Source organism: Tinamus guttatus, unplaced genomic scaffold (assembly GCF_059628265.1).
Source record: "Tinamus guttatus ecotype Peru unplaced genomic scaffold, ASM5962826v1 Tinamus_guttatus_pri_ptg000240l, whole genome shotgun sequence".
Classification (NCBI taxonomy): domain Eukaryota; kingdom Metazoa; phylum Chordata; class Aves; order Tinamiformes; family Tinamidae; genus Tinamus; species Tinamus guttatus.
This window is the reverse complement of record NW_028288774.1, coordinates 6,650,204-6,677,242: the sequence shown is the minus strand read 5'-3', so window position 1 is coordinate 6,677,242 and position 27,039 is coordinate 6,650,204. Positions and strand designations below refer to the sequence as shown.

Here is a 27,039-nt window from a genome sequence, read left to right as displayed (position 1 = left end):
CTCTGTCACCATCTCCAGCAATGAAGGTGGTGTGAACTGTTTTGATGACTGGATGGGCCAATCCAGAGCATGCAAAAAAGAACGAGGTATTCAAAAGGCTTACAGCAGGGGACAGCTGGTCGTGTTAATTTGAGATGATACCTTCACACCGGGGAGTCCCAGGCTGCCCTTAGGAGCTGCTCTCTGCTTGAGCTGTGCTGAGGCCTGGAAGGAAAAATATTTCTTTGTCAAAGCAGCTACAGAGTGATACTGTTGCTTGTAATTAGAGCTGGTTTCTCTGAATCACTAGCAGGCCCATCAGTAATCAGAGAAGATTCCTTTCTCCTCTAGGATACTTTAGAATTAGTTTCTTCTATAACACAGGCCAGAGCATGTAACCAAGCAGTGCTTGTAATAAACTCAGCATTTAAGAAAAAGCATAAGACTTGCAGCTTTTCCAGTCTCTGCAAGACTATGTTGCCTGCTGATGGAAATCAATGCTCAGGCATAACTGGCCAGTCCTTGCATTAGTCTCTGCTAGATAAAGGCTGTGTTCTTACATAGCAATTCATGGCTATTCTTTTAACTTGCTACTCTTCACCACATCTGGAGTATATTTTCTGCTTTGTCAAGCTTACGAATACTGGGGCAAACACATAAGTCATTAAGAAGCAAATGAAAGCAAAATGTTCTCATGGTTTTGACTGAAGGATTTGACTGAAGGGTTTTTATGCTCCTTTTTCTCCTATCTCCTCCTTTGTCTTTCATGGATATTAGATGAGGTTTCTTGAGGCACCTTTACCCATTCGCTCCTTCTGTCTTTTTTACAGAGAGGGAGGAGGCTGCCCTTGAAATTTCTGAGGGTAACACTACAGCAGGAGCTGATGTGGACAAGAGGGTAAAGCGACGATTGCTCATGGGTAAAAGTGCCTATCTGAAATAACTTTACTGTTTGCTAAAACCTTCTATATTGAAGAATTGCTTTTTAGTGTAGCCAGCATGGCTCTGGGCTGAATTCTGCCTGGAAGATGCACCACTTCCTTTTTAAGGAAAAATATTATTCTAAGATGTCTAAGAAGCCATATCAACTGTTGTGGCTGTCAATACAAAATGCTTTCAAATTACCATGTATTTCTGGGGAATGCAATAGCATCCCCTGTGAATTCCTGCATTGGCCAACTAATGGTGAGGGATGCAGGGTTTTAGCTGCTTTTCTTCAGCTGAAAGTTTACTTCTGCAAGGAGGAAGAGAACTAGGCCCAGTGGCTGGCTCTGTCTGGGGAGGCATGTTGGGTTACATGGCCATTTCACTGCTCGCTGGGCTTTTCATATCTGTCCCTGAATGCCAAGGTCTGTTGCTGCTGGGAAAACACTGGCATGCGAAACAGACGGCTGTGGTCTCAGGGCAGCTGGGTCAGTGGGTATTTTTCTCTCAAAAGCCCTTATTTAGGGTGACTTACTGTGCTTACTGCAAGAGGTGCAGAGAGCATGGAGGTTGAAGAAGAGAATGCCAAAAGTATAGGCCTAGCACCAGGCTGCTATATCTGTATTTACACATGTAAACCAACAGTCTTATTTTCAAGAGCATTAAGTTTTTTTTGTGGCTAAAAAAAGAAAGGGGCAGGGGAAAGAGGAATAAATTGAGGCACTCTCTCTTCAAATGGAGGTTGGAAGCAGTCCCCCAATACTGAGCATGAGATGATAGAGAAAAGATGGAATAAACCTGCAGGTCTCAGAACTTGAGAATAAGTAGCATATGCTTGATGCAGCAGAGAGCAAGTGGACAGAAAACAAGTACAAAGAGAGGATTTTTAAAAAAATAAACAATAATCTTTAACTTGATAGCAGCTTTTAGAATCAACATGTACTGGATAAAATTGTATTTGTCCAGCCAGAGAAATGGTTGTTAGACTGACTGAGGCGCAAGAGGAGGAATGCCGAAGTGTGAGCTATTTCTGTTTGGTTGGAAAGCGAGGGCTGCATTTAGGGTTCCCTGGAGAGGATTGGCAGGATTTAGACACAGTTTGTGTATAGGAAGTTAGAAAAATCTTTGAATTTAAGATGGCACCTGGGCTGCAAGGCTGAAGGATGATACTGTACGGACGTGACCCTCAGTGAGAGCACAATGCGTGCAATAGTGGGCAGGAAAGAATTTAAGATGCATGGTTTAATAATGCTGAGTGTAACCAGCTGTCCAAGAACTGGTAGGAAGTGTCAGAAGAACAGACCAGGATTGAGGATGGGCCTAAGGGGATAGACTAATGTTCATCATCAGGGAGGTGGGAGTTTAATTTGCATTTAAGGACAAGACTATCCAAAAAGAATGTGCAAACTTGTAGAGTTCCCACAAAAAAATGGGAATAGCTGAGGGAGAGATTTTGCCAACACATGTATTTAGTATTTGCTCGTGTGTGCTAGGCTAAATGTGGCCAAATACCACTATGCCTGGAAGCCTGCCTTGTATCATATGATATTTCTTGTTTCCCTTATAATATTCCTGAGCGAACTTTAGCCATATTTTGTCTGTTAGAAACATGTGCAGTAAATAACGGTGGCTGTGATCGTACTTGTAAAGATACATCGACCGGAGTTCACTGCAGCTGTCCTGTTGGATTCGCACTCCAGTTTGATGGGAAGACATGTAAAGGTGAGTTCAGTGCTTATGGACAAGCGTGTAGCTACCCTTGCTCTAAGTGCATTTATCACCGGTGTCCTGCGGAAAGCTGGGGTGCATGATGAGATATGAGAGTGCACTGCAGCCAGGTCAGACTGCACCGTTTCCTTGTGAGGACCTTCTGCTGTGTCAAACGCATTGTATGCAGAGCATCTCTGCTGTTCTGCCCCTCCTCGTTTCCCTGCCTCATTTGTGGCCTCATTTTGGGGAGCTGGTAAGAGGGCAGCATGTGACAGAGGTGAGTATTGGGAGATGTAGTCACACATGGTTTTATAAGCACATAGTCCCACGGTCTTTATGCTTCCTATAGGCAGCTGGGTACTACAAAAGTTTGTAAGTGAACATGAGAGTGCAAACATGGAAGTAGGAGTGGAATTATCTATGCTGGTCCAAGCAGCTCTAAGGATGATTAGAGTATTGGAAATGAACAAAGAGACTTGGAGGTAATATGTTAGCATGTTTTCAAATAATTACATGTTAGGCTGTTCTATCAGGCAAAAAAGGTTGGACTCTTCATGCCTAATTTGTTGGATGTCGACATATTTCTGAACAGAATTTAGGGAGGTGTTCTTCTATGAATACGCTTGCCCAAACAGAGTTGAGTGCAATATGTTAAAGCAAATAGCACCGTCATGGGGCTGAATGGGCGAGGTGCTTCTTGGAGCTGGGTCTGAACTTCCTAGTTGTCTTGCTCGGTCTCATTTCTCCAACCAATTGGATGTGACGGTCTTCTGGATCTGGCAGTGAAACTGTCTTGAATGCCCTCTGTCAACTTACTGAAATGCTGCTTTTGTTACAGATATTGATGAATGCCAGTCCAATAATGGAGGCTGCGATCATTTCTGTAAAAACACGGTTGGCAGTTTTGATTGCAGCTGCAGAAAAGGATTTAAATTATTAACAGATGAGAAATCTTGTCAAGGTATGTACACTGGGGAAGCCATAAAAGTAGGACAAATCATCTTGGCTTGGATACTTACTACAATGATGAAGTGATAATGGACTCCAGAATAATTTCCATGCTTCAGTGTTTTTTTTCTTTTTTTTTCTTCTTTTTTTTTTTTTCTAAAGCAGCTGTGGAGTAAATTATGTTGGCTTGACACTATGGTACAAGGTATGTTTCATTGACACAGTGAACTATTATCTGGAGGCAATACAGACAGCATCATGTTAGAAAGCTCTTCAAGAGGATGACGCATTTTTTTTCCATCTATTAATGATCCTAAAATAACTTACAGGGAGAAATAGCAACATTATCTCTCTTATTGCCTAGTTCACCATTTGCTGTGAAATTGCTTTTTTTATGGGACATTTAAAAGACATGGCTTTATTATTTATATATATATAACATATATATATAATATATATATATATTTTAAAATGTGCTTTCATAAATCATAGGCCTATGGACTAGATTCACTATTCCCTAAAAATACTGCGGAAACATCTGATAATGGATTTTTCCATGAGGCTTACAAAGCGTATTTTTCCATATAATGATTTGTACATATAGAGCGAGCAAACTTGTTTAGACGGTTGAAGTACATTAATTATCAAAATGATCTTTGTGGTTTTGTCAGAGCTCTAGTATGTAACAGTCACTTGGGCAAGTGAATCTGCTAGATAATCAGCTGACATTTACTGGTGCATTTCAGAAAGTTGAACAGATTTAACAAATAAGAAATTTCACCTTAGTGTTTGCTTTCTCATCCTTTTCGGATCAGGCTGAGAAGGACTGACAGTGTAATAAACATTTAGGGAGAAAATAATGGGAATTTCGTCATTTTACTGTTCAGTTCACCGAGATGAAGATCAGCTTTTTATACTAATTATACTTTACAAAGAAGATGCATGTAAAATGACTATAATGCCTCAAATGCCAGCAAATCACTGGTAGAAACAGATATTTCAGCAAGTTTTAGACATAGTATTGAAGAAGTATACAGTGTAATAAATTAATGGAAAAAAGAATCACCAAATTATTCCAGTCTTCTGTTTTCAGGTGTGTATCAGGAATGAGTGCTTTTCAGCAGACTTGCTTCAGGCACTGCATATTATTGTTGGGTTAGAAATTTGGCACCATGTTTTTGATGGGGAAAAAAAGAAAGTATGGGGTTTTTGTTTGTTCAGTTGGTTGTTTTTGTTGTTTTGTAAATCTATTTCCTGCAGACCTTGCCCAGATATTGTTTTAAGAAATGACTTTCTGATGGCACATTTTTTCCCCATAGGAGAGAGAGAATTTACTTTAATTGTTAAAAATATCACATCAATTTTCCGATTTGCCAAAAAAAAAAAAAAAAAAAAGCTTGTTTGACAAACTAAATCTTTTCTTAAAAGTTATTTCATTATGCTAGACTATTTGCTTAGTTTACATAAATCTGCACATTTGTGCATCTAGCTTGGCTAGCTGGGAAGTGCTGTCTTTAGCTGGGAAGTCCTGCCTTGACAGCCCCCAAGATACTCATGTGTCCCTTTAAAACTTGCAGACATTGATGAATGTTCTTTTGAGCGGACATGTGACCACACGTGCATCAATCATCCAGGCACCTTTGAATGTACTTGCAACAAAGGATATGCCCTCTATGGCTTCACGCATTGTGGAGGTGAGTTAAAAAGATGCTCTAGGCTGTGCTGGCAGAGCAGACTTCTTGCAAGTGCACTCTATTCCATGAGGTAGGTGTTGCTGAAGACATTGAACAGCATCAGCCTCAAGATCGACCCCAATGGTACCACTGGGGCCTGACTCCCAGCTGGACTTTACGCTTCTGCTTACAAACCTTTAAAACCAGAAATTCAGGCAGAGTTCCCAAAGGGTTTTTAGAGGTAGTAAAGGAGGGAACTGCCCGTTTTTCTGTTGTAGCAGAGTTTGGGGCATCATGTCAGGTATATTCTGTATCAGCAAGCAAGACTTCAGGAAAGGAACATAGTGTGTTGCAGTTTTTGCTACCTGCCATCTCCCTTCCCGCAACATTTGAGCTATTTTGACATTTAGCAAAGCATTTCCAGGAAAGCATAACTATTTCAAGGGGGGATTCCAGATGGAATTCCCAGAATCTTTCCCAGATCACACGAAACAATGTTTGTGCACATCTTGTGGTCTTTGTTGGAATGAAGAACTTTAGCAAGAATTACTTTTTAAAGACTATTTTTACCTTTCCTCTATAGATATTAATGAATGTAGCATCAACAACGGTGGTTGCCAACAGATATGTGTTAATACAGCAGGAGACTATGAATGCCTGTGTCACTCTAACTACAAATTACACTGGAATAAAAAGGATTGTGTTGGTAAGGTGCATAGCAAGTATATGTTTCTACTTCTGATGTGTCTGACAGCCATGCAGTTATGGTCAAATCTGAAAATCTTGATCTCTCCAGTGAAGTGGCATGGATCACCATTCCCTGTATTCTGCTTTACTGTTTTATGAAGCATGGTGATACTGAATTTGAAACTGGTAAGAAACAAGTAAACAAAGCAAAAGAAAAAAAAAAAAAAAAACAGGAGATACTTTGAGGGTTTTTGATGCTTTCTTTCCTGTGCTTTTTATCTAGCTCCTCTTTCTATCTTCTTTTGTTTCCCTGCATGAGAAAATTTGCTGATGATAACTTTACCTGAAAGAAAATGGCTTAGGTTGTGTGGCCCACCTGTGATTTTTGTTCTGCCTTCCCTCCTTTCTCCACACAGAATTTATTGTATACCGAATTGCATGGGTTCTCTCTGATTGTAGCTATATGAGCAGCTGCACACCTGTTTCTTAGAGCGTATGCAGATGTTTTACTTTTCCCGTGAGTGTCTGTTTTATCCTGTTTAGAAATAAAGGAGCCCCTGCCTGATAATATGTCAGCCAAAGTATTGCTGCGCTGCATTAAGAGTGGTGGGAGTGATAGATGCTTCTTAAGCTGCTCGTCGGATGTCCGGGTAGTTACTGGTAAGTCAAGAAGAACAAAATTCAGCATATGATTGTGTAGAGAGTATAAGAGTAGCAAACCTCCTAACCCCTGTGGAAGCCTCAAGAAGCAGGTGATCAGCAGGGACCTTTCCTCTTTCACCATAGATGAAGGGCTATATCTCTGTCAGTGTCGCCAGAAGGCCCCCTTTCCCTGTCTTTTATAACCCCTTTACCCTCAGATTCCCTTCTGACAACTGGAGGGGACAGGGCAGGATTCTCTGTGCTCCCTGGACCACTGCGTAGTGGCCTGAGTGGCAGGAGGGCCTTCCAGGCCTGCGTGCGGTGGAGCCGGCGCGCGGCCTTGAGCGCTCGCTGCGGGACACGGGCTGCTTTCCCGCCTGAGCCCCTCTGTGGCGTGGCGAGAGGCAAACTAATTTGTGGTATCTGATGGGTAGCATAACTGAAAAACATGGAGAGGATGAACTGAACAACATGGAGAGGATGAATCAGATGAGCAAATTTAGAAAGTCTTGTGTATCACGCTGTCCGCATGGTGCCTGTGTCTTTACTGTGTGTATGGTCTGTCTGTTAGGAACACAGGATGCCTACACCCTTACCTGTGGCAGCTCTTCTCAGCTTAAGAAAAAGCAGCAAAATACAAATGCATCCACTTGGCTGGGTAATTATTAGACTTACCTGTTGCACGATCTGTCTGGATAATTTTAATAGACAATGATAGGGGTGTAGTAACTTTCTGCCTGTTTTTCCTTTCTGTGTTACTCACTCTGTTTTTTTTCCCTCTTCTTTTGTAAGAAAGTGAAAACACTTTCTGATTACAGCAGGAAATTCTGATATTCCTTGTACTGCTTCATCAGCATCACCTAAACTAAGACTTAAAACCAAGAAAGGTGAAAAGGATCAGTAAGGAAATGAACAGCTGGGCCTTGGAGTGTCATGCTTGTTTTTAGATACCCAAATTGGACAACTGGCAACAAACAATGTGTGTGTTATATATAGAGGTTGAGATACTGGACAGTGAAGTTTAGAAGGCATTTGAAGCTAGATGGATAAAAGTTCTATTTTATATGAAAATAAGCCAGTTTTTAAATGAATTAAAGTATTTCCTTTGATTTCACCCAACCTTTGCACAATTTACCCAGTAGCAGGCCTGGACTTGATCTCAGTTTGAAAAACAAAACAAAGCACTTTCCTCCAATTCCAGTTCTGAACCAGCTTCACAACAGAAAGAGGCTGGCATTTCTTTAGGTCTCCTATGGTGACCATTTTGCACTTTATATCAGCATTTTTGAAGTCATCATTATGATGTGACATTAGGCTTATCCAAAGTTTTCAGTAATTTTTGATAATAACATGCCATTATTTCTTCCTGAAGATACCTCAGCCATCAAGATAAGCGTAACCTTTAAGTTATCTGAAGGCAAATGTAGTTTGAAAAAGACTGAGATGTTTCAAGAAGGTCTGGAACAGATGATAACAGGTATGAGCATAAAAATGCAGGTAAGATTAGAGTCATAGCTTAGGGTCAAGTGCCTTACTGGTAGGAAGTGTACCATAGGAAAAGCACTAGAGGGGCTGTAACATTTCTGCTCTCTACTGACCTCGTCAACCATGCTCCTTCCCAGCCAGAATTACAGCACTAGTTTGGAGTGACAGGATTTCCCTGTGACAACCATAAAGGTTGTTTATATAGGGAGGTCTCTCTACGAAAGTCCTCCTCCTTTTTTGTTTGAACCATTTCCAGTAAAGTGTGTTCTGAGTAAAACCAGCTATGCTTTTCATGCTTTTGATGAGTTTCTTTTCTTTCTGTACCCCTTCTTTTTCTCCTTCTTTTCTTTTTCTCCCTCTTCCTTGCTGTCTGATGTCTCAGAGGAGCTGACCCTGGCCTCTTCTCTTATCCTGACTCAGGTGCCAAAGTATCATTCCTCTTTTCCTCTTATACTTCGGGAGCCCCAGATGGACAGTGAGGTCAGCTCTTCCATCTGTTTCAAGGCAGAAAGTATAGTTTGGGAACTTAAAAAGTCAGCAGAAAATGAGGAGAAGCACACATGTTAAAATAAAACAAACAAACAGAAAAAAACCCTCAATAAACAGAAAAACCCTAAATAATAAGTTGAATCAGCACATCATTTGCTTTGTCCTTAAAAAAGTAACAGCAGTGAATAATGCTAGATGCTCAGTGATGAATATGTGTTCCAAACCAAAGCTTATTTGGGAGACTTCATTAGTTAAATCTTGTTTCCTCATGCAGACCTTGATAATAGTCTCCTAATGCCCTGTATGTGCAAGCACTACTTAGTTGACACACCATTATAAGCCAACATGTTTTTCATATGCTTCACCTGAGTACAAAACTCCCCTTGAGTGGCCTGCTTGGTGCAGGCAGTGTCATGGTTTTAAGATGCTTTGCATGGAGCAGAGGCAGTTTGTTGGAACCCTGCTAGCAAAACCCAGGGGAAGAAGGCTGAGCACTGCAGCTAGCAGTGATCCTAGCAGTGATCCTGTATGAGAATATGCCAGTTAAGAAACTGTCCATATTTTTCGTTTAGCAGTATCTGGAGTTAATCATTTGTTCCCCTTGAAATTTTTAAAACAAAATATATTTGAGCACTGGTGAATGTCCAATAATAAGCTGGCCAAGCTTTTGCTTCCTTTAATTTTGTTCATACAGAGAGACATAATTCAGTAATGGAGAGCTTCCGCTATGTAAACCTAACATGCAGCTCTGGCAAGAAAGTTCATGGACCCTTCAGTAGACTGCCAGCAACTAGAGAAATTTTTATCACTGCGGACTTTGAGCTTGAAACAAGCCATAAGGAGGTGACAGGTTGGTTGGAAAATAATCCAAGGTGCAGTTTGAAGCTTCTTACCATTTGCTCCTTAATTTCTGTATTTTTCATTTCTATCTTTATGCAAAATAATAATAAAAGTATCTCCTGTTTTGAAAACTAATTTTTCTGCTTCAAAAAGGATGAAGGATGGTGATGGTTTTTAAAATCAGAGAGAAGCCTGTAGATTAAAGATTTGTTTTTGTTGTTGTTGTTCTGTTGTTTTTTGTTTGTTTGGTGGGGTTTTTTGGATTTTTTTTTTCTTCTCCGTGGGCTGCTGATGTTGTCCTTAAGGATGTCAGACTTGTTCACAGAAGTTGCCTTCTCAGCGATATGCACTAGCTGGTCTTTTCGTTTGGGTGGATTTCTGTGCATGGTCAGTTATTGTAGCTTTCCCCTGTGATGCTTTTCAGATACGTGTGATGTGCGCTGTGCACGAAAAAAGACTGAAAAGAGGTTCCGTAAAACCATCCGAACCTTACGGAAGACGGTCAGCAGGGACCACTTCCGTGTTCGCGTCTCCGGAATGGACCATGAAGTGGCGAGAAAGTCTCTCAAGCTATCGGAGCCACAGGAATCATGTGGCGTAGGACAGTTGCATGTGGGTAACAGATGTGGTGAGTAAACATAAATTGGGAACAGAGCATCGTGCCTGTTTTGCTGGTTTTGCTCAGGTCTGATGAGTGTGAAGGGATAGTGGGAAGCTTGTCTGGGAAGGAAGATGGCTGTGTGGAGTTGTAGGGGCTGCTGTTTGTGCTGATAATAGCCCTTCTCTATCTTTTTTTACTATTAGTAATTGCCGTATTACAGAGTAGAACAAGAACTCAGTGCTTTGTGTTTTCTTCTAAATGATGCACAGCCCATGGTAAGTTACAAGGTAGAAAATTTGGTTTAACATCAGACACCAATTGCCTTAAGATTACTGATGTAATTTATGAAAGACCACATTTAATATGTAGCGTAGCAGTTTCTGGGCCTGCGAGCATTTTCTCTCTCCCTTGTTCCAAAGAAAAGGCTGAGCAGGTTTTGCTAGTTGCATTCTCTTTGTTGATTAAGCTTTAAGTGCTGGAGAATCTTCCTGACAGAGTTATAAATTCATGGAGAATAGAGGGTTTTATAGGCCAGCACTGAGCAAATCTTAATTATCATGGGACTGGAGGGCACCACCATAATGCAGCCCATGATAAATGCTTCCAAAGCACAAAAGTTAAGGAGAAGGGTCAGATGTTATCTTAACAGGGCGCTAACAGCCATGACGGCTAATTCAGGCTGCAGAGAGTATGCAGCATGTAAGTGCTTTAGTGAATCAGCAAGCCTTTAAAATGGTTGTCAGACTGAATTAGCACATCTTCCAGCAGCAACCCATTCAGCCTTGGAATAGATTTTCCTGCCTGGCTTTGATAATTCTTGAAAAACTTGGATCCATGTAACAGAAGAATTAGCTGGTGATGTTTGAAACCTCTGTCAAAACCATATCCTCGTCACGTCATATGAGCATGAAACTTCCCCTCAGCCTTTTTCTTCCTTGGATACTATGGGATTCTCTGTCCTTCATTTGCATGTTCCACACGTATTTTGATGAAATTTATAGAAACTTAGTATCTTTTAAACCTCTCTGACTTCTTCATCAAATTGCCGGAAGTTTGACAAAGTTCACTAGTTGCTGAGGAGCCACAAAGCACTCAGGGGCAGTGTTATTATGTAAACTTCATTTTCTCAGGAAAACTGTCCCAGCAAGTATGGTAAAGGCAGCATGAAGTGGTAGCTGCTGCTGCTGCTTTCACTATCAGTCAGAAGTAGCTAAAAAACAGAGTGGGAAGAAGAGAACAGAAGGGAAATAGAGTAGAAGAAGAGGAAAAAGATACGGGTAGAGAGTAAATTTGTTTGTTGAATCTGATTGTTTTGAAGAGCTGCTGAGAACTGGACAGGGTTGAGCTCCTGTTTATGTAAGAATGGTAATGATTCTAGGGAGAAGATGGCTCTATAGCAAGAGGTATCAGGTGAGCAGATGGATTCAGTGTGATTGGTGGATGTGATCTCAGGATGGGTGGAGAACTTTGGAAAAGGATTTTGCCTAGTCTGGCCTGAAAGCAGTGAGGGAACAAAGCAAGTTTAAGGTCTTGCAAGTCATCTATGATGCAGATATTAAGAGTACAGGATTCAGTTCTCTCTCTCTCTCTCTCTCTCTCTCTCTCTCTCTCTCTCTCTCTCTCTCTATATATATATATATATATATATATATTATATATATATATTAAAAAAAAAAACTTGCATACAAGGTTAGATATAGCTTTATTGATTCAGACAGTTCCTGTCCTGGTGCTCTTCCTGTGACAAATTCCTCTTGGCAGAGCACTGTCTGAAACATTAGATGCATCTGTGTAAGAAGGAAAGCACAGTGCCTGCTCTAGCAGCTTTTTCTTTACGAAACCAGCCTGCAATTGCAGCACTAAGCTAAACTACAGTTGGTCTCTCAATTTACTTTGTTTTAACTCTTACTGTCCACAGTGGGAGACAGTGCAGAATAAAAACTCGAGAGGCACCAGAAACAGATTAGGCATCATTTCCAAGGCAGTTCATCTTTCTGAATATGCCAAGTAGGTTGCCTGTGTGTATCCAGTGTATTATAAAATAGCAGAAACATGGCTATTCTGCCTGCTAACCTGCTTGCTCTCACAATCAGAGATTTCAGGCATAAATCCTTAAGATACATCACAATCTCATGTGACTGAAGTGCATGTACTGCTAAAAAACAATAGCTTCAAGGATGCTGCTTCACTAAGTTTGCATCAATTGTTTGTGATTTTGCTTATAAAGTCAGGCATGGTTCTTAAGAAAATGGTGAGATGGTGGATCATGACCTCCTTTGAGGTTCACCTTCTTAGCCACTGAGTACTACAGCATTTGTCTATAGGAGCAAATGCTCAAAGGCTAATGTGTTGAAAAGAGGGGAAGAGCCTTTAAATGTCTTTGTAACTATTAATCCTGGTTCCCTGTGGGCCTCCCTCTTTCTTTTTTTTTTTTTTACCCCCCCCCTTTCTTTTCTTTCATGTTTTTTGCATCAGAAAAGCTTTCACATATATATTTTTTTTTTCTCCTAAAACAGCTGCATGAGATTCGAGACCAGGGTTTTAATGGGCATTGAAGACAGACAAAGCAAGTGGCTGCAGAAATGAAGTCTAGTGAAGGCAATTGGTTCTTTTGTTCATGTGGAGCAAAGCAAGCAGGTTGCTGAAAAAGAGCAAAGCCAGCCATGGAACTCTGATTTAATGTTGCTATTTGCAAGACTTTAGCTCTTGTTTCGGAGTGGGCATCTCCCTTGTATCAGAAGGGGCCGTGCAGTTTCTGTTTTTGTGAGATGAGGCTCATAAACTTGGTAGCTTTATTTAAGCAAATGCCCTGACAAGAATTGAATTTGCCTTAGATGAGGATTCTTTTTGTTTGTTTGTTTTGTTTTCTTAAGAGGGGACTCATTTGTGCCATCCTAATTCCATGCACAGTCCTATGGATTTCCGTGGGATGATTTCTGTGTTCATGTGCTCTTTCTGTATGAATGCGCCTATAATTGAGCTTAATGTCAATCAGATCTGTTTGTTATGGTAAATTTGGCCCAGGTAAGTGCTGTGAGTTTCTGCATCAAGCCTTCCTCATCGTCTCTGCTTTGTACTGGAGTGGGTTTATAGAGCCTTTCGAAAGATCTCCGAATTGAAGATGGGGAGGAATTAGGCGCAATCCACAGGAGACCTGTTTGCACATCAAGCTGTCTGGACACTTGTGCAGCTTATGAAAGCTTGATTTTTTGTAGTCATGTAGAGAAAGTGGCAAATTTAAGGGCCTGAAGCATTCAGGTTTAGGTATTACTCAGAGTAATTTTTATATTTCTGGACTTCTCCTTAACTCTAGGTTCCTGAAGTCAGTAGGCACCTCTCAGAATCACCTTTACTAACCTCGATGTCTTTCATTGTCACTGAAATGAAAACAGTGCTCTCTCCCTGCCTTGTTAGAAGTGTTGCAATGAAAGCTGTAATTCATTCATATTTGTTGAGCTGCACAGTGTACAGAGATGAGCATTCTGTAGGAATGTTTATAAAACAAGAAAGATTTGAAAAGCTAGGGGGCAAATGAATGTGTTTCCTTATGAGAGCAGAAGTGATATGTGGTGGACAAATCGGAACCAAGAGCTGAGAGGGTCTCCTTCCCCGTTAGCTTTCACTGATGAGCTACAGAGCAATGCTTAACCAGCTCTATTTTATTTTTAAGCTGAAGAAGAGTGCTGGAGTGCTCACTATTCCACCAAGTATATCAGCCATAAACTAAATTCTTCATCATTGATCATGACCGGTAGTTAATGCCATGCTTGTTGTTAGTCGTATATCCTGAAATGAAGCCAAGGCCAATTTAACTTCCTAACAAAACAGCTATTCAGTGAGTGATTTAGTGGAGCTATAAACTAAAACTAACAGTTTATTATTGTAACAGCTCTTTAAAAGGAAAGGATTTTTCAGTGCAGCTGAATTGCAGCAGTATTTTGTGCCTTCCAAAGCAGAGTGGTTACTGAGTACTGGCATGGAAATTTTAGTTGTTTTGTGAAAAGTTTGAAAAACTTTTTTTTTTGTGGTACCCATAAATATTCCTGAATTTCTTACATAATATCAGGGTGTTCGTTTAAGTAAATTCAGTCTACTTAGGTTAATGATATCTACATACCATATAGAAAACAGCAATTCAGAGCACAGATAATGCTACCTGAGACCCAGAACCAGAGGAATGTCAGGAGAATTTCTCTAGCTAGAGTCTGAGTGTGTTCTGCTTAGGTTTGTAAGTTTGCACAAGTCTATATTGTGCTTGAGGTTCTCATGTAATTTGGCAACATCAGTGTTTATGATATTCCAAAAATCATTAATATTAAAAAAATGCTGTTAGGAAACGGTAAGTACATTTTTTGGCATCTCAGTTTCCATGTTGATCGTTTAATTTTGGAGGGGTCCAAGGACTCTTTAGCTGGAAAGAGGGGTTAGTGATTGACTATGTGCTCACACCATACAGATTAGCAGAGATTGCTGGACACACCTGTGGTAGCCTTGCAACAAAGCCTAAGATCCCTAGCAGCTCACAGAGGAGTTGAGCAGCACCAGAAGTTGCCCATTTCAGTTTGACAGGGTGCAGCATATGCAACGAGTCCTGTGAGTTGCCTGTGTTTGGTTCTGAATCCCAGGCCCACCCTTCCCTGGGGAAGAGAGGAGCTGTTGCATGTTGGAGTTGCAGGCCCTGGGTGGCAAGCTCCCTTCAGCCCTAAGGTAGGGGTTAAGGCAAGTGTGTCCTTCCTCCTCCAGATCAGTGCTCACCCGGCGAATACTCCCCTGATGGCTTCAAGCCCTGTCTGCCGTGCCCCGCTGGAACATTCCAGCCGGAAGCCGGGCGGGTGTCCTGCTTTCCCTGCGGAGGAGGGCTCACAACGCGACACAACGGTGCATCCATGTTTCAGGACTGTGAGACCAAAGGTAAGCTCAAGACACGATGAGCTGCACTGCTCTGAGGCAAAGCTGTGGCTTTGGCTGCCAATGGGCATAGCAGGAAGGCTTCAAGGATCTCTCCTGCCACTCAGTTGCCTTGGCCTGGCTGCATGGAAACTCAATGGATCCTCGAGTCTTTTCATAACTGATTTTTATACAAGACTCAAGGAGGCGCTGGGAGATAGGTAGAAGTTGGCTGGTCAAGTCATTGATCTGAGTTACAGAAGGGAATTCTGGAGGAAAAAAGTATCGGGGAAAATCAACAATTCTATGACATTTTAATTCTGAGCACAGCAGCCTGCTTCAAAATGTGAAGGAGGATATTGCAGACCTAGAGGATAAATAAGAAAATGTTTTCTTCATGTTCTAAATGAAACTGGCCTGGATGCCTTGGGAGATATTTGAAGAGCCAAAATTCAGCTTAACTCTGCAGTAACTCACAGATCCCATCTAAACTTGACCATAATGGAGCTGTCATGCAATTAGCTCCTAAAGTTTGGCTCACAAAAGTGAAAAACAGGTGGGATTGTGCCTTTCAGAATGGAAGGAGATCCTGTGAGCAGTTATCTTAAAATCTTAAACAACAACAACAAAAAGATTACAAAAGCTAAACTTGTCTTTGAAAACACCAGTAACAACTCATGTGCATACAGAGAGAAGAAATAGCTACAGTTGCCTGATATCTTAAGGCATGGTTAAAAGACTATCACTTTTATGAAAATCACAATGAATAAAAAGTGATAATAGAAAATCTGTTGGTACAGAGTTGAAATAAGAGATGGAAATCAGATTCTGGTACAAATATTTGTTGCTAATTCAGTCAGATAAAATTCTCCAGTATCATTTAAGATATGTATGCTGTTGAGAACACTGGGAATTGCAACATAATGGAAGAATCTTGCACTATGGTTGAGGAGCTAGTGCTTGTGGTAATATGTGATAGTTAACAGATTTCTTCAATGAAGAAACGCTGAATCCACAAACATTGCTATTTCATACTCAATTTTGTAAAGTAAATACATTTAAAAATAGAAAAAAAAAAGCTCTCTGATCAAGATAAGAGGAACTGATTTCAGATTTATTTAATACAACAGGTTAGAAAATAGTCTGTAAACGAGGCTTGATTTTTGAATTAAAATAGAGATTTTTATATCATCTGGAATGAAGAGCTCAGGGCCTTGCGTGTATGAAAAGCCACATGAGACACTGAATCTGCTTAAATCACAGGTGCAAAAATTTCTTGGAACTTGTATCTGAAACATTTGGAGAGGAGGAAAAAACATGTAGGGAAGCACTCCAGAATGAGTTAGCTGAATAAAAACCTCATCAAGAAAAGGTTGGCTCGGGAGCAAGCAAAGATTAAAAGCAACAGAAAATGAGACTGCAGCACAGAAAACTGCATTTGAAAGGCCAGGTAGTGAATTATTTTTAAAGTCAAGCTAAGAGAGGTAAACTTGCCAAGTGAGGCAAAAGGAATCGGAAAATATTCTCAGTAACACAAACTTGAAATGGCAAAGGAAAAGGCCGGGGTGCGTTACGAGCTAAGATAATCCATGGCCCACGCTGTTGCCTGCTTTCTGTCAGGTTGCAGTACATGATGATGGGCATAGATGCAGGATAGCTAAGCAAAATCAAACTAAAACAATTATATTAGAGATGTAAGCAAAGCCGTTGGAATCTCATATTCTTAGATTGAAATGAGATAAGAAAATCTTCCTGTCTGCATTCCAAATAAAAGGAACAAGAAGTTGATAGGCTCTTTTTATTTTTTTTACCTCCTTTCTGTCTGTCTACATCTTCCATAGAATATGTTAGAATTATGAAAAGATTTGTGTGTCAGGGTGGGGGCTGGCTTTGGTAATGCAGCAGGTACCCTCAGCACCCTCAGTTAGGGCTATTGCTTGTGTCTCCCGGTAATGCGAGTGACATGATGAAATAAAATAATAGCAGATCTGGTGAAGGTGGCCGTACCAGGAGTCATTGCTAGATAGTGTGTGATTATGAGAGGAGAAGAGGGCAATATACTTGTTCAGCCACTAATATTGGTATAATGTAAAATTGTAGAGGGCCAAACTCTTTTCATCTCTGCTTATGGTGGGCTGACCACAGGCCTCTCGAGGATGCAGCTCAGTAGAAGCTGGCAAGGCAGAAAGTTTTACTTAGCATTTGCATTCAAAGTTCATCTTCTATGTCCAACACTTGGTAACACACTCCTCAGGTGAATGTCCTCATAACAAAATCATACTGGACTTCCTCACTCCATCTTCCACACACTGGTCTATAATACTACAAATGGGATTTTTTTAAAAAAACTTGGACAAAGTGATTTTGCAAACTCAAATATGGAAATGTAATTCTGTTTTATGAGCTTTGTAGTTCACGGATATAGCACAGACACTGAAATTAGAATATGCTCTATAAAAGCGTGTAAAAATTGCTGTTGCCTCATTTTTGAACAATGCTGCCTCTTTAAATACCTTCCAGTTCAGTGTTCACCTGGCCATTTTTACAATACTACAACTCATCGGTGTATTCGCTGCATAGTTGGAACATATCAGCCTGAGTTTGGACAAAATTACTGTATTTCATGCCCTGGAAACACTACTACTGACTTTGATGGGTCAACTAATGTAACACAATGCAAAAGTAAGTATAGCAAGATGTTTTGACAATCTCTTACAAGTAAAAAGGTTGGGTCATAAATATTCAGAGTAGCTGTAAGGGCTGAACTGAGCTTCAGCAGGAAGGTTGAAGAGAAGGCAGTGGTGGTGCCCCTCTTGCTGCCTACCTGCATCTCATCAGGAGTGACTTACTGAGGTCCGAAGGAGATCACCTCTGCAGACTGGTTCCACCATTCTTCTTGAGGCAAGTGAGGGTTGTGTCTTGCCATTGGCTGCAGGGTCACGCTGGGTTTTGTTATTGAATCTTTTCTCTCGTGATATAGCAGAGTGAGTTTGTGTTCTCAGCATCATGATTTCTTTTACTTCTATAGAAAGGAACAGAAGTTGGCTCAAATAATCACCTTGGCTCTAGTAAGCATTTTTTTTCCTTAATGAAAACCCCTGAAAGAAGCTTTTACAAAGAGAGACATTGTTCTAGATTATCATAGCTGTAGTTTGAGAAGTCAAGGGTAAACTAAAGAAGAGAAAACAGAGGGGAGAGAAGAGACTACTCAGAAAAACCTCTGGAGTTACCTGTGTAAACAATATATGTCTACATACATATATTTATAAACATGTTTCTGGAACTGCATGTGTCTCACTCAGAAGCTGTGCTCCCTGGGCATGTCACACTTGCACATTCGTGTTTTATGGTTCTGCAGTGCCCAGCCTGTTGGGATCACGCCAAGCCGGGCAGTCTGGGCAAAGCATCTGCCCCGGGCCTTACCTTCTTATTGAAGGCTACAGTGCTGTAGCCTTGCTGAGGGGCTGATGTGTGCAGAGGGAAGGCCTGTGCTCTTCCCTGTTGCGCTGCTGCAGACGTGGCATCTGTGTGGAGCAGCTTCCAGTTGGACTTCGAACATTTACATGAAGTGCTCTATCGGGTACGAGTAAGGGAAGCATCCTCACCTGACCATTTTTGCGTCCTCTTACAACTGTCTTGCTGCTTGGCTGTGGGTTGCTCATTAGCAACTCTTGTACGTTAGCAGAGATAAACCTGTGTTTTATTTCTCCACGCTAATTAATCCACAAAGGCAGAAGCAGGCAGTAGGGTGAAGTGAAGTTGGCAAAGAAGCTTTAGCTGCGTTAGGTGCAGACAGCAAAGTGTGTGTGCCCATTACCCAGTGACTGTACAGAGCGCCGCGGGAAGATCTTGCTCTGCCTGGTGCTTCATGCTGTACTGCTTTTTCAGACAGGCAGTGCGGAGGTGAACTGGGAGACTACACTGGTTATATTGAATCCCCAAACTATCCAGGGGACTATCCTGCAAATGCTGAGTGCACTTGGAATATTAACCCACCGCCAAAGCGCCGTATTCTGATTGTGGTGCCAGAAATATTTCTGCCAATAGAAGATGAGTGTGGAGACTACCTGGTGATGCGCAAGAGTTGTAAGTCTGAAATATATACTGAAGCTGATGGTATCTATCTACCAAGATTAATGCTTTTATTGATTTGGCAGTTGAACATTTGGTTTTTGTTTGCTTTTTTTGTTTTTTAATTGCCAATTACCATGAAATTTTGTCAGATAACTGGCAACTGTGTGTTTTCTTTGAAAGCGTCTTCCAATTCTGTGACCACATATGAAACCTGTCAAACCTATGAACGCCCTATAGCTTTCACTTCGAGGTCTAAGAAGCTATGGATCCAGTTCAAGTCAAATGAAGGGAACAGTGCCAAAGGATTCCAAGTTCCCTACGTAACGTATGATGGTAGGTGGATGTGAGCAGCTGACTGTGGTGTGGACTAGTGCAGCTGCAGCAGCACGTAACTCCTTGCGGGCTGCTTGACCCTGCTAGTTCAGCCCTCTTGCTAGTGTCATTATCAGAGTGCTTCTAGTCGCTGTCTTCATTTAAAACTATCTTAAGGGTTTCCGAATTGTGCCATGGTGTTAAGTACAATCATATACCCAGTCTTTCACAGACTTAAACAAGAGCTGGGATTCTGGGCTGCAGCTCATAAAGGCAAAGTGTAGAACTCAGCCTGAATGTGTTTTATGTCTTTTTAAGCCTTTCTAATTCCAGGTTGCTTCAGGGGCACAGTGTCCCTAGTTAGGGGCACTCGTAAGTGCTGCTGTGACTTACTGTGTTGCTGCTACCGGCTGTCACCTGGCAGCAGGTGCTCCTTTCAGCTCAGGCTGCTCGAGGCCCTCGCCTACTCGGCTTTGCAGGCGGGGAGTGTTTGGAGTTCCCCTCTACAGGTCTCGGGGCTGGCAGTCAGCCCTCCTGCAGACGGTGTGCTGCTGGTGACGAGGTGTGTCATCAGGGAAAGGAGCTGCAGGAGGAGGTCGGTAGGCTGTGGAGCATCCATGAGGATGACCAGGAGACAAGGGTTATTTCCAGAGACCGTACAGCTCCAGAAGCTGCAACCACCTGCTGCAGTGGAATTTCTGGAGAGCTCTTGTGCCGTGTGAAACAGTAATGGCAACACTGTAGAAGAAGGCTGGGAACTGTTCACTTCTTATAGAAGAAAGGTTTTTCCTATTTATGAAGACTTGCAATTGAGGAACAGGTCCAGCCTCCTCCAGACTGAGGAGGAGCTGGGCATAGCTTCAAGGGAAGCAGCTGGGCTGACAGACTCTTTACCATGCAGGAATGCCCAGGAGAAACGGCAAGTGATTGTTGTGGGTGACTGTGCTGCAGAGGACAGAGTTTTGGGCTCCCCAATACAAGAAAGACATGGAACTACTGGAATGAACCCTGTGTAGGGCTACAAGGATGAGTAGGGCACTAGAGCATCTCTCTTATGAGGACAGGTTAAGAGAGCTGGGCCTGTTTAGCCTAAAAAAGGAGAAGACTGAGAGGAGGGTCTTTTCAGTGTATACTAATATATTAAGGAAGGGTATCAAGAGGATGGGGCCAGATTATTTTCAGTGGTGGCCAGTGATAGGACAAGAGGCAACAGGTGCAAACTGGGATATGGGAAGTTCTATCTGAATTGAATATGAGGATAAACTTTTACCATGAAGGTGGCAGAGCCTTGGAACAGGTTGCCCTCTCAGGGCAACCTCCTGAGAGGTTGTGAAGTCTCCTTCTCTGGAGATATTAAACACTCTGCCAGATATGGTCCTGTGCAATGTGCTCTAGGTGACCCTGCTTTTGCAGGGGGCTTTTGGACTACATCATCTCCAGAGGTCCTTCTAACCTCAATCATTCTGTGATTTATCCTACTCAGAGCCCATTCCCTCCCCTACTGAAACAAAGATAGGAAAGCTGCAGATTTTTTGTTAGTGGTGTTGGACTGGAGCAGGTCACATGGCTACAGTATGTGTTACAGTCTTAGGTGCCCTATGGTTTCCTTCACTTTTGACAATTGATAATGCTCGGCAGAATATACTTTATAGCCTTATAGTAAACAGTGTTTGCTCTTCTGTAAATAAAGTGCATTTGAAATACTTTAACTGCTAATACGAGAGCCAAGTACCACTGATTCTGTTGGGGGTAGAATTTACATATGTAACCAAGGGAGATATTGAATATGTAACTGAAATGAACCTGCAAATGACTGTCCTGTGCATTCGTCATAGAGGATTATCAAGAGCTAATAGAAGATATTGTTCGGGATGGTAGACTTTATGCATCTGAAAATCATCAAGAAATACTTAAGGTAAATTTCTTCCACTTGAAGTGTCGCATTTGATTGTGAACGACCCTAGTTTTTGCCAGCGAGGTTGCCTCCTGCATGGTATTAGATTTGCTCCTTGCTGCAGTAGAGAAGTTACTACTTCAGGCAAGTGCTAACTCAGCATGTGCTCTGCTTATGCAAGGCAGTCATTAACAGCCCCTTTGTCTAGGGAGATTAAAGGTGGGTCAGACCTATTAGGAACATATGTAATTCTTTATAGTAAAGATAGCCTCTTAAGTCTCTCTGTAGAAAGGAATCAGTGAAGAAACTGAAGGACATGGGATTTCATTTCATTGAGTGGAGCCTAGTGCTGCTGCTACTATAGCCTGTAGATTAGCAAAGATTTCCTCTCCCTGGGTTAGGGGACAATTGCATGGGCAAATTATGGGATGTCAGCCTTCTTTCACTGGATATTAGCCCCAGCTTTTGGAGTTTCACTGCTCTTGAAGGCAAGAGGAGGGAGAGAGTCCTGGCACCACTAATGCTGAGTGTGACACTCAACTGACTTTCTGCAAGAACTGAACATCTAACTCGCTCTAGAGATCTGGGAGCCTCCAAAACGTTACAGAACTAGTGCTTGAAAAATAAAATTATTGTAACTGAAGTGGAGTTGGTCATTTAGCTTTGTTGATACTTACCTTACCTTTTCTGTGTTATGACTGGAAAATCTGTTTTCCTTTTTCTAGGATAAGAAGCTGATAAAAGCACTGTTTGATGTATTGGCACATCCACAAAACTACTTCAAGTACACAGCCCAAGAATCAAGAGAGATGTTCCCAAGATCCTTCATACGGCTGCTGCGCTCTAAAGTTTCCAGATTTTTGAGGCCTTACAAATAGCTGGTCCTGTACTTGAAGTACTAACCACCCCTGGGCATGCACAGAGATGCTGCTTTCTGTTTTGCTCAGTGGTGTGGAGAAATTCTGGGAAAGCTTACCAGTCAGTTCTGCTCTTGGCAGAGTTTGGCTTTCCCAGTTAATATAAATATTTTCATGACCAGAATTTTGATTCCTTTTCCAGATGATACCTTTTGGGTACCCATGATACTTCATGGATGTGCATATTAGAGACTGACTATAATTTCTGTAATTGGATGGTGCCAGCAGAAGTCTGTAGAGCTCTGGTGCTTAATCAATAATTCTAAAAGCTACTGAGGACCGACTGGCGAAGCAGTGGGTGTGTTGCCATAAATGCACATTACTTTGACAAAGTGAGGTTCACATTTAGCTTCACTGAAAGTGAGGACAAGATTGATATCTCTGTGAACTTTTGTTGTGCAGAAAATTCAGAGCTAAGATGGAAATGTTTTTAATCTAAACCAGTGAGTCCAAGGATTGCACAAGATGTCATTTTCTTCTAACTATGTTGTATGTGGCATATGGAGAAATAAGTAAAGTGTTGAAATATTAGATTGAATGCTCTGGATTACACTGTGTTTCTCCATATCCACACTGATGGTACATTGGTTTAAATGGAATAACACCAGGGTAAAAGTTGTGTGTCACAGTAATGGACAACAGATCCTGACCTACTGGATACTTCCATTTTGGCCGGACTGTGAACGCTGCGATGGAGCAGATCCTCTGTGAAGTCCCAGTGCTCTTTCCCTGTGCATAGAACTGGGTCAGAATGAGGCACTGCCTCTTCAAAATACTATAAAGCTCTGTCTTCTGAGCACCTACAGCTGAACTCATGAGCCTCATTTTACATGCAGGTTTTGCATGCAGATTATGCGCTTGTACATCATGGTTTAAATCTGTATAAAGTTCTTATATGGGCCTCAGTCTTCATAGTCTTCATCTTGTCTGAGCACCTTGCTGGAGAGAGTGGATGGGTGAAGATACTCTACCAGACTGAGGTCATAGAGCAAGTCTGGGGCAAACAGCAGTTCCTGGTTGCTCGAGCTTGGGTCCTTCTCCTCAAGTTGTTTTTGAGAGAAGGTTATTCTGAAAGGATCTGTAAGGACAACTACATTGATCAAAATGTTTTTGTTGTCTGAGTGCTTTTCTGGCTGCTTATGTTACATCATTGTCCTCCAGCCCTGCAAACTGTTTCTGCAGTGGGGTGCTCTCTCTGGACCTTGTGTCTGGAAGGGAGAGGGCCTCAAACTGCTTGCTTGGACTTGCAACCTGTTTCTTTCTGAACAGGGCAATGTTCTGAGTGACACAGCAGGTGTCAAACTTCCTCCATGTGCCCCTTTGGGAAAGGTAGCAAAATTCTGCAGTGCAGCCAGGCTGGTTGTGCCCCTTGCTATGGCTTGGAGTGAGGGCGCTCTGGGTTTCATTGGCACGTGGTATTTAACTGGCATGTGGTATTTAACTGTTGTATGTGATTAATACCACATTTGCAGTGCTATAGATGAAACACCCATCCAGAACCAGGGTCTGAGTCTGTTCCATACATTGCTAGAAGCAAATAAATGCCGCCAAAAGCAGCCTTGCTGTGGTGTCACCTTATGGGAGCCTTGTTCTGCAGCATGCAAGACACTGTAGCTTGTCATACGGGGAGGGGCAGCTCTCAGGCCACCGCTGGGCAGGAGACCCCTTGAGACATGTGCTGGGTTCCCCACAGTGCTGCCATGGGCTGGCTGGAGGAGAGGAGCTGCTAATGCTGCTGCCCAGAGGAGAAATGTGTCCAGGCTCGCTGTGCTGGGGCTTCTGCTTGGGCTCAGGCACTGCCTGTGGCTTGGGCATGCGATGCCTGTGGTGAACATGTCGCTGGGCCGAGCTCCCAGCGACGCCTTGAGGTGGCCGCCCTAGCGTCTGCGGGGCCCAGCCCCAGTGCTGCCTGTGGCTCTGCGGCGGGCACAGCGTGTCCGTGGGTTGTGGTGACCCACAGCCACCCGTGTGCGGTGCTGCAGCTCCTCAGCGCGGGCGAAGGCCACAGCGGTCGCCCCGAGGGCCTGGTGCTGCGCGATCACACGAGCCGCGTGCGGGCACTGCGGTGGCTTGGCTGCGCTCCCCAGGCAAGCGAGCCGCTTCCCACTGAATTCCCTCACGCCAAGGCTTTGGCTTTGGGCAGCTCCTTCTTGCGTTGCTGAATATCACACAGACTGGAGTGATGGGTTTCAACAAATGTTTGAGAAGAAAGTTGTGCAACGTCCAAACGTTGAGAGCACAGGATTTGCTGTGCTGCACCTGGGCACGCTGGTGTCCCAGCTCTGCGCGACTCCTCTGGGACCAGCATCTCACCCTAGGCCTGCCCACGGGATCTCAGCTTTGCCTCTCTCTTGCCCCATGGCACGAGGCAGTTTTGATGTCGTTTGAGCAAGTGGGGCCTTTTTTTTTTTTTTTGATAAAAAGTAAATGTCTTGGAAGCTCTTCCGTTACCATTAATTTGAATATTAAGAATGAAGCTTCCCCTTTTACAGTAGATACTGTGTGCGCAGTCCAAAGCGAAGAGGGAATGCTGCAGTCTTCAACGCTGGAAGAAGTGGCAGCTGTGGCAGAAAGCTGTAATGCTTGGTGGTGTTCCTACATAGCAAGGGTAGTTGCTCTTCAGAAATTTTTACATTGTTGTAGACTGATGTTGTATTTTGGCAAGAAATAATTCAAGAGCTGTTTAGCCTTATACAACAGGATTTAACTTTTGAAATAGTAATTAGCGTTAACTGGGTCACCTATGTGAAGTACTCTTAGGGATCTTTTTGATGACTGTAAATTAATGTAAAATGTTTCAGACTTTTAATAAGAGAACTAAACCAGTGACCTTTTAGTTGCATGAGAACATTGGGTAATATGTTCAGTTGTCTTTGCTGTGCTGAATAATAGTTCTGTGTGCATATTAAGGGCTGTGCTACAAGATACCTCACATCAGGTAGTCTTAATATCCTGGGAACATCTGCCTGCCATAATATTTTGTTATATGTAATATACTGTTAGCCTGCATCTATACAGCCTGCACATGGACACTTTTTTTTTTTTTTGGTATATTTAGTGATGCACGTGTTTCTGGCCTCTGTAAGACCAACATTATCCTTATCAGTTAATGTAGTAATTGTGCTAAAAATAATTCTGATATAAACAAGCTTGACGGGCTGTATGAAGACAGAATGAAAGAGCTAAAATAACTGTGAAGTATTTTATTACTTTCTGAATGACTCTCGGCTTGCTTTGTTCACAGTAACGGGAACTGATTTGTATTAAAATGAATGTAGTCATCCAGGTTCATTTGGAGAACTTCTGGAAGAGGCAATGGTGTAATTCAGTTGTTAGCTGACACTGGTCAGTATGAAAAGACAGCAAAGCAAATGCTGTACAGGACTTCAGAAAAGTGTAACGACTACAGGATAGTGGCAGCCCCAAACTCTGTCATTCAAATACTCTCCCTGAAGCTGTGAATGCTGCCATGTGCCAGGCTGCAGGGCACCTTCTAGGACAGGAAATATCAATTTGCAGTATCTTCAACATTTCCAGAAAAGTAGGGGCAGAAATCCTGCTTGGGACCTTTTGATGTTGTGCAACAAGAATAAGTAGGAGAGGAACACAAAGAGCAAAATCTGGCTCATTTAAATCCAAGGAATCAGGAGAGGTCTAATGTGAGTAAGCCGGAAGAATTGGTATTACAATAATCCTTGGGAACAGACTGCAAGGGCAGTGGCCCACAAATGTTTCTGAATTAAATAAACTAAAGTGTAAATGCTTTCTTATCAGGCCTTGTAGGTGACATTGAGTAAATGTAATAGATGCTGAATATGAAACCTGTCACAACTGAAATGTGCAAAATACCTCCTATGTTTCCTTAATGCTGCTCCGCTTGCTCCTTGCCTATCTCTTCCAGCAGCGGCCTTGCACACCTAGGTACTTTTTAAAACTCCAGAGTCAAATCCAGGCATGGTACGAGCAGGTTTGTTTCTAGGCACTGCTGAAGCTGAATCCTTTCTCTTGCAGGGCAGACTTTCACCCTGTAGCTCGGAGCTCTGCTTACTGCAACGTGTGTCGTGCTCACCAGTGCAAAAGGCCCCTGAGCAATGATGAAGATAGTGCACCCACAGGGAGAGAAATGGAAGGAGCTGAAGAGTGTTCAGGGCACAGGTTCCATCTGCAGGTCAGGTCATTCAGTTCCCTTCAAGTCAGTAGAAATTATGTATGACTTTCTGCATGTTACCGCTTTCTTTTAACATTTAAAGGAAATTTAATAAGATAGTTAAAAAGGAAGAAACTTTCCCGGTTTTAATAAATATTTGTTACTGCAGCTGTTGCTGCGATTAAACACATTTTGGATAGTAATAAAGTTTGTTGAGGCCCATGTAGCAAGGCCCATTTAGCACACATGAAGAAAAATAAACTGGAAAAAAGACCTTGAAATCTTTTTCCACACTGAAATGTGTGTATAAATACAGAATTCATTCAAGAAATTCCCCCATGCAGGCAAATACTAAATTTGACAGCACAACTGCAGCCTGCTTTTTTTCAATGGTAGGTTTGCTTCAGTAGGCACTGTAGACTTACAAACCTGGATTTTAATAATCTCTGAATTTTCCCATGTGTGACCATTCTGGGGATCAGGAAATGAGTGTTTCTTGGTTTTAAGGGAGAGAAGTTGCACTGGAAGCCCTGAAATGCTCTGAAGCAGTCACTCGAGACACAAGCGTGTCGGTAGTTTGGTAGTTCGAGTGTTTCATATCGGGCCCAGATCCCTACAAACATCCACGAAAAGTTAAGTACCAGGTTAGGTTTATGCTTGACTATGCTTAGAGTAACAGTTTTATCCTCTGTGCCCTGGACACTGTAGAGCAGTGGTGGTTGGAGTTTGTTTTCCATGCCTGCCTTCCCACTTGCTGTGCTAGGAAGAATGGTGCAGAGCATGAGTTTCTGAGTAGATGGAGAATCTTTGTCTGGAATTAAATTCAGAAG

At 42.2% G+C, this 27,039-nt stretch overlaps 1 protein-coding gene across 1 annotated transcript in view; it reads left to right on the top strand.

Annotated features, from left to right (window-relative positions):
• Positions 1–22,063, top strand: part of SCUBE2 (signal peptide, CUB domain and EGF like domain containing 2) — a 34,675-nt gene extending 12,612 nt beyond the window's left edge. Inside the window, exons 7-22 of the mRNA XM_088525779.1 lie at positions 810–899; positions 2,509–2,625; positions 3,452–3,574; positions 5,139–5,255; positions 5,818–5,940; positions 6,465–6,581; positions 7,135–7,221; positions 7,936–8,040; positions 9,232–9,387; positions 9,802–10,005; positions 14,722–14,889; positions 17,386–17,547; positions 18,754–18,951; positions 19,120–19,272; positions 21,087–21,166; positions 21,871–22,063. Coding sequence (XP_088381905.1) covers positions 810–899; positions 2,509–2,625; positions 3,452–3,574; positions 5,139–5,255; positions 5,818–5,940; positions 6,465–6,581; positions 7,135–7,221; positions 7,936–8,040; positions 9,232–9,387; positions 9,802–10,005; positions 14,722–14,889; positions 17,386–17,547; positions 18,754–18,951; positions 19,120–19,272; positions 21,087–21,166; positions 21,871–22,023 — 2,153 coding nt within the window. The 3' untranslated portion in view covers positions 22,024–22,063. The remainder of the gene's footprint in view (positions 1–809; positions 900–2,508; positions 2,626–3,451; positions 3,575–5,138; positions 5,256–5,817; positions 5,941–6,464; positions 6,582–7,134; positions 7,222–7,935; positions 8,041–9,231; positions 9,388–9,801; positions 10,006–14,721; positions 14,890–17,385; positions 17,548–18,753; positions 18,952–19,119; positions 19,273–21,086; positions 21,167–21,870) is intronic.
• Positions 22,064–27,039: the final 4,976 nt, after the last annotated feature.